The 13,183-nt window shown below is 40.2% G+C and overlaps 1 protein-coding gene across 1 annotated transcript in view; it reads right to left on the bottom strand.

Annotated features, from left to right (window-relative positions):
* Positions 1-13,183, bottom strand: part of SH2D4B (SH2 domain containing 4B) — a 99,857-nt gene that overhangs the window by 63,147 nt on the left and 23,527 nt on the right. The window contains exons 2-3 of the mRNA XM_074959941.1: positions 8,615-8,774; positions 7,394-7,538 (exon numbers count right to left, since the gene is read on the bottom strand). Of these exons, the coding sequence (XP_074816042.1) occupies positions 7,394-7,538; positions 8,615-8,774 (305 nt within the window). The remainder of the gene's footprint in view (positions 1-7,393; positions 7,539-8,614; positions 8,775-13,183) is intronic.

The following is a 13,183-nucleotide window of genomic DNA, read 5'->3' as shown; positions in this document are numbered from 1 at the left end:
AGGGTGTCAAATAACTATGTCGAGGAGCAGTATGTAACTTATTTCCATTGATGTATAAAAGGGAGTCTCAAAGGGAGTGTCCTTGGCTAACCTGGGGGGAATAGAAAGTCCCCCCATTCACTGAGCTGTGTCCATTGTAATGGGCATACAGGTATTAGTGGTCCTGTAGAGTCTTTGGGATACTAGGACCATGCCTCATTGACAATAAACTTGGCTGGGTGCCTTCATACCTTAACGGATCTTGTGGTCATCGGGCAGTTTGCTCGAGGTCTGCTGTGACAACTGTCTGCACAGAGCTGGGGCAGCACACAGGAAGAACACAGACAAACATCTAGCAACATCTGACAACACTGTCAATGGAGCCATACCAACTGAGGATCTATCCCTTTATTTTTAAAGGCTTGTTGTTCATAATGAACCAAACTGAAGTCCTCCCCCCTCAAATAATGCATGTTAATAATGATGTGCCTATGAAGCACATAACAGCACCAAACACACCACATATAGGAACAAGAAATAGACTGCTCCTAGAACCCCTTAAAAAAGGAAAGTTCTATACTACAGGTGACACTATTAAGCTTACCATAGGCACAGCTGGCCTTACCATGAGGCGAACTGAGGCGGCCACCTCAGGTGCCAGACTGGGGGGAGGGGTGCCACTAGGACCCAGAGTGTAGAAAATTGTGTCTGCTGCTGGTGCATATGTATTCTCTCTGCTCTAGATGCACAGAGATGGTGGAGTGCTGTGCTGGAGGAAGGATGGCACAAGAGAAATAACAGGCAGGCAGAAGAAAAGGTGAGAGGGAATAACAGAAAGCAGCAGGAGCTGCAGGGAGAGAGAGGAAGAGAAGCCTCTTATGTACCTTTCTAGCACCCCCAGGAGCCTGGACTGAATAACACCAGCTTCTCAGGGAGCTTCCTGTTTCCTGCTGCTTCCCTGAACCCACTTGAGGAGAACAGGCAGTCAACTGAAGTAGTAGGAGCCAGTTAGGCCCTTAAGACGCTGATATCTTCCCTCACTCAGGCCCTGCTACCAGCCCACTTATTTGTCCCCTTCAACTGAGTGTTGAGAGCCACTCTAGCTGGCCCAGAACAGCAGTCATGAGTGAAAGAAGAAAACACCCCTCTGGGGAAGCATTCAGAAAAAGAAAGCAAGCAAAGGAAGCTTTTCTATCTAAGCAGGAAGGAGCTCTCCTGAGATACATTGTTAGTTCTCCTTTATTGAGGTAGGTGGCAGAGCAGTACCATGAGAGGAGTAGAACAGGAAGAAGGCAGAATTGAGATCTTTCAAAGTTTTGGCCCAAGCAAGGGGACGTCATTTGAGCTCCCCGCCTCAGGTGCCAAAATGTTGTGGGCCAGCCCACATAGGTATTAATCTTACTTATAATATCTGTATCCCATGTTATAAGATAGTATTTAAGGCTCTGTCTACACTACAAATTACATTGGTATAACTTATGTCTCCTCCCACTGAATTATGCTCATAATTATTTCCAGCTTTGGAAAATTGGCTTTTTAAAAATCACCAAGGAAAAAAAAAAGTGTTATGTAACTGGCTGGGACTACAAGAGAGCTCTCCCATCTGCTTAATATCTGCTTATGCAGATGTGCCAGTTACACATGGCCTACTGTTTTAATTACACATGGTATAAATTCTCTAGTGCAGACAGACAGTCTCTGTGTCAACAAAGTTGGTGCTCCAGCATGGTGTTCTGGTGCACTGAGGTTCTGCCCTACCCTAACGAGGATCTCAGTTTTATAGCTCATGACCATGTTTGGTTATGAAAGATCCTATGGCACCTTTTTTAGGAATTTACTTGCATTGGGATTTAGCTAAGAGAGCAGGGTTATTATATTTTGCCTACCTATATTCCCCGCAAGTTTCACTGGAGACAGTAGTTTGCTTCATGTTCTAAATGGTGGGGTAGTGTTCATATGAACTGTTTACAGTTGCTAGAATCACAGGGTTAGCAGGGATCACAAGGGCCAAAATGCAGGATTTGTTGTGTATAAACTATCCAAGATAGACGGCTGTCCAACCTCCTTTTGAAAAACTCCAGTGAAGGGGCTTCCACAACCTTCTGAGGAAGTCTGTTCCATATTATAAGGCCAGATCATGAGCTTTAAATCCTCAGATTTACAGCAGCTGAAAATCTAGCCTGCTGTGTTTCACCCAGGAAGTGGCTACATGTCACTGGTGATAGTTATCCTTGTACTGGGATGCCTTCAGCATGTAAGAAGCTATATAAAACGTAAGTTATTCTTTTCATTAGTGGCTCAGATGTGTCCTGTAAATCTACTTGCTTGTGGAAAATATCAGACCTAGATGCTACTTCTTGGCAAATATCCTAAATAAAGATAACCAGTTAGCACAACCACTATTGGGCTAAATGAGGAAAATATGACTTTTCTAACAATGAAATATCAAAAACTTTCACAAATATAGGATAGGGATAACTTCAGTGCAATTGCCCAGTAGAAATTAGACAGCTCACTAACTTTTGTCACAGCTAAAAAGGCAGTTGGATGAAAAAGGTCTTCCTTAAAGAACAAAAAAGCCACTAAGATTTTCCTCTCTTTGTGCTCAGAGTTTTTGATCAGAACTATTAGGTAGGTATTACTAAATTACTGAGATTAAGAGACAGCACACCAAACTCATCCCTGGTGAACCCACTGAGTTCAACAGAGTTACAACATGGATAAGCTTGATTGCATGCCCCAGCTACAAGTTACTTGTGATATGCAAACACTCACTATAACTTTATACCATTGGCTACAGAGGTTATAAGCAAGATCAATACATGCAGCATCCTACAAACATTTTATAAAGTCTAAACACACACTGATCAACTTAACATCTAATGTCTATTTTGATGATGATAACACACAGGTAAACAAGACTGGTTTTCAGTTGTGCCTTTATAAGTGTTCAGTGAGGCCTGGAGCCTTGGCATGAGCTAGCACCTGGTCTGCCAGCATCACACCTACATATGATAATGAGTGGGTATAGAGCTTAATGCTGCAGGCACTGAGCACTCTGGCCTGATCCAGCAAAGCCCCTAAGTATGTGCTTAACTTTAAAAAAGTGAGTAGTCCACATTACATCAGTGGGACCCCCTCACATGCTTCAAGGTAAGTGTGAGTTTAGGTGCTTCACTGGATCAGGTAAGAGAGCGTTTAACGCCTTACAGTATTGCACCCATAGTGACTACCATGAATAGTGACATACAGTTCAATGAGACTACTCATTGCTAAACTCTGCAGCTGGTAGTCAGTATCTGCAAAATCATGCCCATAGTGTGTCAGGTCCTGATTCAGGAAAGAACTTAGGCACATGCTTACATCCCATTGACTTCAATGGGATTTAAGCACATGCCTTGCCCTAAATGCTGTCCAGGAAAGCATCTCTACTCAGAATGGGAGCCTTAATTAACTTTCTCTTCTTCCCTGAATAATTTTGGTTCAAATCACGAGTTATGGCTTGTCTTTACAAACAGCTAGTGAGCAGTGACCTGAGGTGTAAGTCTACCTTGTACTCGCATGCCACAGACTAACTGGCCATGCGGACTCTGCTGCTACACACTAGAAAGTCCCTCGTGTGCTCTGATCTACTCCTGTTTCAAAGCGGAGTAAATCAAAGCTCATTAGGGAACTTTTAGCACCCAACCCCAGACTTGTATGGACTTATATACAGACAAGCCCTGAGTTGTTCAGCAGCGATCCAAGTATGACGATCTCACAGAATACCTAGCTCTTCAGCGTCAAACTGATCCGATAAATTTTAAAGTCCCACCACCCACCTGTTTTTAAATGCTTTTTAAAAAACGTTGAATTTTTTTGTTAATATGCACTTCATTTTGCAAACATTTCATAACAAAAAAACCAGTCTAGCTTTGCAGTCAGCTGTGTGAATATTCTTCCTGGCAGGCACCTCAATGGTAATGAACTATCTGCATGACAATTTAAGATTTCCTTGTGGAATGGGGAGCAGATGACATCATTAAAAGAATCATACCACTGTTATTTCTAAAGTGTAGCTGAAGAATTCTGCTCTCACCTGGATGGCCGAAAATCATATCTTTCATTTGGGCCAATGTGCTTGTTATTCAACTTTCTTCAAGAACAAAAACAGCAGCAGCAACTGATCACAGTTTAAAAGAAAAAATAGTGCCCATGCTCTCATAGCTGTGTGAATTAGCATAAGATTAATGCCAGTAATAGGCTCGCTTATTTGTCCATTGCAAAAAGGTGCATAAAAGAGTAGCTGTCCTTAAGTTGCAAAAATAAAGAAGTCAACACTTAGACTCTGGCATCATAAATTAAATGCATCTCTGCTTAAGCAGCACCAAGAAAGGCCAGATTAGTATTGGCAAAAGGAAAACAGGGATCATCACTCACTGTGATAAGTGAAAATCTGATTTATCTAGTCCAGCCAACTTTAGAGTCCCATGATATGCCAAGAGGAATAAAAGCTAACTGAAAAGGGGGAATTGTGATGCAAGATGTTTGAAATTAAACACATCAGCAAAACGGACTGCAAGCTTTAATTTCCCAAATCAAAATGCTTCACAATGATGGAACTTTAATGGCATTCGGGTTTTTATTCCCCTTTTCAGAGACTGTTTTAAATATGGTCTGGTCATCATCACAGAAGGATGATTAATGAGGTGTTAAATATTTTAAACTTGTTAAAGTGGGCTTGTTAACCGATCTGCATCTCATTCCATCCCCTGAATCATTCATGAAAGGCACATTTCTTCAGGATTTCACTGATTACAGTCAAACATGAATAGATTATTAACCAATTCACCTTTTTCACTGCAGCCTGGGTTTTTTCTAATTTGTTTCTTGTAGTTAGAGGTAAGTAAAGCAATATTTTTTTAATGCTAAATGCCTCTTTCCTATTTTTCAGTTTTATTATTGCTGAATGGACTTATTGTAAATATTGAATTTGGTGGTTGCAAAAGGAATAAATGGAGTGGAAGTTAAGATCTGGACATGCCAGAGAACATAAAGCTTAACAACTGACCAGGATTGCCATCTGGTGAGGCTGTAGAGTCTTTTAAGCATCTTTATTGTTTTTAAGCAAACCTACAAAACTAGACATAAATGTTACTCTTAAAAGAAAATCAGATTAGGGATTGATGAGATGCTTTATAAACGTCTAGGGAGCAAAGATTTTTTATATTACAAGATGCCGATCCTGCAATCAGATCCATGCAGAGCCGTACATTTAGTGCCAATGCAGAGCCCACTGAAGTTAATCCACCTGCCACTGTTAGCAAGGTGCACACCTGACTGCAAGATTGGGGCCTCAAGTTAATAGAGCAACATGCTGTAATTTATTGTTGGTGCTAGTAGCACCTACAATAAGCAACTACTACAAAAAGCATTTTCATCCATAACCTCATGTCTTCACAAACTGAAGTATTCACCTTTGGGGCTGAACATTTTCTTTTGAAGTAGGCTTCTGGTTTCAAGTAATTTTGCTTTGTTTAATTTTCAACAAAATCCCTTCAGATGTTTTTGAGTTATGGGATAGTAAAAAAAAAACAACAACAAAAAAACCCAAAACAACCAAGAACACTTTTCCCACTGTATGTCAAAGGCATCAGGGGCAGGTTCTGGCCCTAGTTACTCCAGTGTAAGTCCTGCAGTGCTTCCAGCCTCACAGCATGCTGCACAATTTGTGTTACGGACTGTGGGATACCCTCCAGCTCCCAGAAGAATTGTGGGAGCAAGAGCCAATTGCTTCACTGACTTCAGATTTACATCAATTTAAGTGAGGACAGAATCTGGCACTATTACTTTAAAATTGTACCAAAAGCTTCTAAGAGAATAATTAATTTTCCCTAAACACATGTAGTTATGTTGGCTGACTAGTGAAGCTGTCACGAGGCTACTTGTTACCCTGCTTTGCAATGGCCCTCTGATATATAAGAGCAGCACTAAGTTTGAAGAGCTTCATTCCATTATATCTGAACAAAGGGCAATGCTATTCTAGAAGCTGCCAGTGTAGTTTGAGTGGCAACTTGTGATGTGGGCAAGGCCATATGGGTCTTAGTTCAATAGGGCTTTGCTTTCTGAGATGCAGAGGTGGAGCTGCATAGAGTTATTCCACTTACAGTACATGCTTTAATAAAGCCACCTGAAAGTTATAGTTTCATTATCAAACATTGACATAAGATCCAAGGGCCCAATTCTCTCCTCTTTCAAGGTAAGTGCAGATGTAAATTCAAGTTAATTACACCAAAATTATCAGTGACCTGTGCAAAAGACAGGCTACAGGATATGTTCCTGCCATGCTCCACATACCCACTAGCAGCTCCCTCACCCAACACTACACAAGCTGACCAGCTAAAATTAGTGATCTGATAGAGGAGTCTTGGTACCGCCAATTTCCATAGAGGAACATGTGATGTAAAGGACCATAACTGATGAGAAAAATCGCTGCATGAGTTAAAGCTGAATGTTTCGGCCCTAGGACCCGCATTGAGTAGCATGGTGAGGAGCATTAACTCTCTCAATAGTTTCTACACACTAATGGAGATGGAACTTGTGGACAGTCCCAGGGAGGGGGAATAGCATAAGCAAGGTGTCAATGCTAAGGGGAGATGAGAGCCATGTGTCAGGCAGCTGCTGTATGCAGATCTCCTGAAATCCAAAGGGTTACCTTGTGGATCCTCAAGCAGACCATATTACCTGCCAGTCCTGTACCACCACATTACACACTCTTCTCTTGACCTAACTACAGTCTCTCAGAGAGATGTATTAACTTGAACAGAAACCCCCCTTGCATTGCTGAGTCTACACTATCGCATTGTAGTAGCATAGCTGCAATGCAGATGTGCCCTAAGAATTAAACAACCATTGAGAACTAACCACATGGAAGATGTTATAGAAAATTACAACTAAAATTAGTCAAACGGCCTTCACCCATCAGAATCAATTGCAATTTTCCCATTAATTTAATTGGAGCAGGATCAGCTCCTCATTATATTAAAGAAAAAAATAGTGAAAGCATTTTGAGATTACATACATACATCAACTACTTATCAAATATTAACAGAATGTTTAACAAATTTTAACATCTTCAAAAAAGTTATGCAAGTATGTTTTCCCCCTCCTATTATTATTATTATTATAATTCATCCAGCATCTATAACCAATTCCGTAACTTTGTTAGCTGAATAACCTATGCAATCACTGTTGTGACATTTGTGAATGTGATAATGGAACATGTTTAAAGTTATTCACCCAGCTGTTCTAATGAATACAATGGTGCTATTTATACATTCCAGTAGAAAAAGATTGTAATGCTTACAGGTGATAGGAGTTGTGAATTTACATGGGGAAAAATGAATATAAAGGCGAAAGATGATTGCATGCAAACCTTTAATTCCTCCTGAATTTTTTCCTCCATCAGTTTGGCTTTTCGATCTTCTGTTTCTATTTTCCATTTTTCTGCCACTATTTTGGCTTTCTCCTTAGCCATAGCATCCCGGAATTTCTTTGTAATTTCAGCCTCTTTTTGCTTCCTTCAGAAAAGAATTTGAAAAAAACAAAACAAAGTTAGAGACTGCTCTTTAGGAAGAGAGAAGAAACGATTATTGAGTAAACAAGCCTAGATTCTTATTACTATCAGTGATACTAACTGGTTCATGTAAGAGTCTAGGAAAATATACATGGAAAAAAGAATTTAAAATGTATTTAACAAGTGAAGTACAATAAGCCTAATTCCAAGCACACACCCAGGGGACAGACATTTTCAGTCTTGGAAAGTGACTAAAAATAGCACCTTCTAAAAATCAGAAATTTGTTCATTGGATGTCTTTGGTTCAGACCATAGCTATTTCCTTTTCTGATGAAAACCAGATATTTCTTGTCAGCAATGCAAAGCCAAAGCAGCAATGGGACAGTGATCTGAAATCCATTCTGCCTCACACATCAACAAAGCTATCTGCTAAATTCCAGTGGCAAAATCTTTATTACTGGTGACAATGTAAAAGGCCAAGCACAGATTGATGTCTGAATCCCAAGTGAAATATACAGCATCCACATTCAGAAGCAGCATATTTTGACTTTAACTAAGAACATCTAATAAAAAGAATAAATATGAAATGACACCACATTGTCCAATCCCTGTTCAGAGCATTACCACAGAGCGAGATCTACATGGGGCCTCATCTCTCAATGCCATTGGGTATCAACACACCCTCTGACCAATTCCAAAGCTGTCATAGGCTCCATTAGAAATACAGTTAATGACACTTTCCTGAGTCAATTATACTAACATGCAAATAAGCCACTCAGCAATAGGCTTTATGTGCCAAACTTCAGTCAGAAATTTTTATCCCTGACTACAGCAGCTATTTCTGATTTGTCATCCAAAAGCAGATTGCAAACTAAAAAACAACCCAACTGAGCAGGTAAATAGTTTAGATCATGATCAGACCCAGCCTAATCTCAATATCACTCCTACTGGTTTGAAAGGGGCATTTTTCACTAAAGAATTCTAAATAAATTTTAAAATATGGATTTTTTTATTCCAGTTTTTCCAATAGTTGTGTCAGTGTGTCAAATGGGCCATCAATTCAGAGTCATAAAACCTCACCATAGTTCTTCTGCTTCCTTCTGTGCTTGCTGCCTGGCTCGTTCTGCTATTAGTTCCTCAGAAATCTGTTCATATGGCTTGTCACCTGGGGAGTCTCCCATAATCCAGACCCAGATCTCACCATCACTCCCATGAAGCCACTGCACATGTTTGTCATTACCTGTAACAGCCACCAAAACAAACATGGAAAGCACTTATTAAGCAACTTGCTCAGGTTCAGAAACAAATATAGGTGAAACTGTGCTAGAAAGTTAAATCCAAAAAGTAAAGGAGAGCTAAAAGGTAGGACTGAGCCCTCATACTTTGCATGCTCTACTTAGACTAAGTATTATGTGGCAGGGATAGCATTTTGTACAGTGCTCAGTTTGTGCCTCTAGATGCTAATGTAATAGAAATAATCACAAAAATCACTGTGAGATTTGTTGTAGCATGTTGCAGAGCATGATGGCGGCTTTCCTGACAGAGCTACGATGATAAATAGCAGTGGACTGCGCGCATTATACCTGGCTTTCAACAGTGCTATCAATCTCATACATCTGTGAGAGCAAATAAAAGGTACAACAATATTTTTAATGGGGTTAAACAGGCATCATCCTGATTAGCATCCTAGCACCTAATTAGCATGGTAGCTGGGAGAAGTCAAATCTCACTGCTGTTCTGAGACTCCTGCTGCTTGTTTGTGAATTTAGCAGGTTCAGAGCACAAAATAGACCCCTTTGGAGTGTGCATACTCTTTTTGTGTTACTTTAGGTTTCCTTCGTCTCTGGCCTATTGATATATTTCTCATAGGCACAACTTTTCCCCATTAATACACAGCCATATGAATCAAAATCTTCATCTCTAGAGGATGTCTTCAGAAATTGCGTTCTTTTTTCAAAGCTGTAGGTCTCTTCGAGCCCCACAGGCACCACATATTAAACTCTCTCAAACAGATCAGTATAATTTATCAGTTGGTGCAGCACTAATAATGATACACACATCCATCTATCAGGCTGAAAGACTATAGCATAATCTACCAATTTGACAATTTTATACATCAGCAATAGCTGGACAGCCCCTACACACCATGTCCAATTTTAAGCCAATTCAGCATGAACACCATATGCCTTTAGTTTATTTTTTTCTTTAGAACAAGCAAAACAGCTTTTTCACTTCTAGAGGTAAAATTTAGACTGTAGGCAGAAATGCCTCCCCTGCAAATCTGCCCCCAAACCAACATCAGTAATACTCCTCATAAAGCTGGAGATGGGTTTCGATGTGCAATCTGATCAGAAAGCTTTGTAGTTTCTCACAGAGCAGCATCCAAAAAGACAATGTGATGAGTGGGCAGCAAAAGAAATAAGTAACTCAGAAAGTCTGACACTGTGAAGATGGAATTCTTGCCTCAAAGTATTTGCAGCCTGCAAGTCAAGTTAAGAGAAGGCTCTAGTCGTTTAGACCCAAAAATAAGATCAATTCTAAGACCAATAAAGGAAAGCTCAGCCAATGGTGAGGCACTGACTTAGGACTGGGTTCAATTCCTTGTTCTACGACAGCCTCTCCTGTGTGACCCTGGCCAAGTCACTTTACCCCCTATTTAACAGATGGGGAACAGAGTCAGAGATTAAGTTCTTTCTAACTTCACAACACTCTTGTGAGGTAAACTACATTAGAGACAGTGAGGAGGTGCTCAGATACTACAGAGGAGCCATGTAACTACTTAAGAGCTGAACAGGGATTCTAGAAGTGAAATTTCCTTCACTACTTTACCTGCACAGGCTGAGTTTGCCTGCTTTGGCAATCAAGAAATAGTTGCCTGTAAGGTATGGTTATAGTTCAAAAAATTAAATTATTTTTTTTAAATTTTGTTTTGAGATTTCCCATCAATTAGGACACTTTTCCTGGGGGGGGGGGGGAATTGTTTTCAACAAAACCCCTTTTTGTCAAATGAGAATTTTTCAGTTGAAATTTTTCAACCAGGAAAAGAGAGTCCCTAACTAAAAGAGATTAAAATCTAAATTGACACAATAGAGAATTATTGAAATGGGGAGTACAGTTGTGGATCTAAGGCACAGAGAGATTGAATGACTGTTCATATAGGAATTCTGGGGCAGAATCAGGAATTCAACTCAAAGTCTGAGTCCCAGTCTAGTACCTTAACCACAAAGTAAACCTACCCTTCATCTGCCACAAGAGGAGGTGGGGGAACTCTATTGCTTAATGCATATAAATTAGACTTGACAGAACACTTGAAACAAATGTACTATTAGAAACAACCCTTCATGAGAAGGGAAGAGGACTGGATAACTTATTGGTCTATATTCCATCTCTGGTACTTAAACTCTATGATTTAAACAAAGTTAGTCCTCTACCAGGCAACCGCTCTTATCATAGCACCCCAAAAAACAGCTGTAAAGCAAAATTATGTCTACTGATGTACAGTTCTCTACTTGCAGGAGATCTGTGAAGGAGTATCATTCATGGAGTTTAGCCCTCCCTCTACTGCAAGATCTAAACTGCTTACAGGGTGGTGAATTTTTTTCTTAGCAGCTCTTGGCATAGCACACCAGCATCCAAAATTTATAACCCCAAAGGGTAACTTTCCAGGAGATACAAGGCTACACTTAATATGCATGGAAATATACACACCCACACACACGCTGATCATCACAGACATACAGAATCATGTCATTTTGGGTGATAGTATTTGCTTGTGCTTATACAGTAGCTTGTGTGATAGATTAACAGAACTTGTTTCTGGCTTGAGTTCACAGCAAGGAAAACATAAAACAATCTCTAATGACAATGCTGCCAATCTAATAAAATTCTTTTTCACACACACACACAGTGAGAGCTAGCAGACAGCCATTGTGTGCTTTTTAGATTACTGTAGGCTGCACTTGGCCTTCAAACTGTTCTTTGGGTATCCCTATGGTAGATGAGGGATAATATTATGGCTGAGTAGTAATAGAAGTTTCCATATTTCCTATCAGCCTCCTTAAAAGAAAAGCATAAGCACCATTTGAAAAGGGTTGGGGAGGGGGCAACCTGATTTGCAATGAAAGAGATATCTGGTTTAAATTTTAAGCCAGCTATAATATTCACACAGCAAATAAGATTTAGCATGCACTGAAATATATGAAAAATAATAGTCTTACACTGTCTCTAGTAAGTAGGGCAGGTGGGCAGAAGCATAGTTTTCTTTTTATAGGAGTTCTGGTTTATAATCTGGATTCATTTGCATATGTGCTGCTAATTAAAAGCAGTTTAAAACAGAGTTGATGGAATATTGCTGGAATCAGCTTCCTTTATACAGGCTCATTTATCATTGTTTTCACAATTATGGCATCCCTGACAATTCCCATTTGTTATCTATCTCCAGTTTTTGTGAGGGACCTAAGCCAAAGTCCATTTAGAGCCCGCTTTGGTGTCAAGTCTCCCAGCTATGCTGTTACTCAGGAGCCACAGGCCACATGCTGTGCCTAGCAAAGAAAGCAGGAGTGTGCGGGTAATCCTGCTGCCATTATATTACATGGAGTACAACAGACTAATTAAAATTATAGTTTTAAACTCTTAGCACACCACTGATTTAGAATCCCAGACACATGAAATGAAATTTAAACTCTGCCTAATAACCTTTTAAAACAAAGCCCTCTGTTTCCACTGATAAAGTCTAATTTCTTTGTGGTTTGGCTTCCACCCACCAGTCCTTCCGTGGATGGCTGCAGATGTCCCACAACAGCAAAATAACTCGCCCTCTTTTGCCATTGGGAAGCCTTGTGTTCATAAAACCACTCTTTGGCCCTCATCTCTGCATAAAGTATTTGTTTTCTTTTTCCCCCTCTCTCGGCTACAGTTACTGTGAGGAAGCTAAATTCTCCTGAAACCTATTCGGCATTTGAAATGTATCAGCATTCAGCTCTCTGGCATAGGGCTGATCAGCCTGATTTCCCTTTGTAGTTTCAAGACATACTGTAGCTTCTGGGGGATTGTTTTTGTTCCTTCTGAATTTAGATACCTGATATACTTTAAAGCACAATCTGCGTTTGCATAAGATTTAATCACCAGCTTTCACACTCTGTTCAGAACTAATGACTTTTACATCTTCTTCAAAGGTTTCTGCTTGGATTTCAAAAATCTGCAGGGTAAATGCTATTCCATTCTGAGTTTCACTGGTTGCAGTCCTGCCCAGCACACACATGGAATAGGGTGTTAGGATAGAAATAAAGATGCAGGGAGTTGTGGGTTGGACTCAATCCCTTATATACCCACCCCTCCAAATTCATTGCACAAGCTATGAACTGAAGTGTACTTGGGTAGGACAATAAAGATTCTCCAAGGATACCTCTGCAACAAAGCCTGGGGTGTGAAAGACAGTTCCTGTAGATGTACGCACTCTAGCTGCACTGTAGCTTGCTAAAAATGAAAGTGAGGATGTGGCACAGAGACCCATTGGCAAAAGGTTCCCAGTTCTTTGTAAACAGCTCTCACCTCAGATCTGATAAACTCACTACACCAAACCCATATCTTGCAGGGTATTTATCCATAATGGATATCACATGAGGGATCTCCAGAAAGCTCATAACCTGT

This window comes from Natator depressus, chromosome 7 (genome assembly GCF_965152275.1).
Source record: "Natator depressus isolate rNatDep1 chromosome 7, rNatDep2.hap1, whole genome shotgun sequence".
Taxonomy (NCBI): domain Eukaryota; kingdom Metazoa; phylum Chordata; order Testudines; family Cheloniidae; genus Natator; species Natator depressus.
Note: the sequence above shows the minus strand (reverse complement) of the source record. Positions and strands in the feature narration are given on the sequence as shown.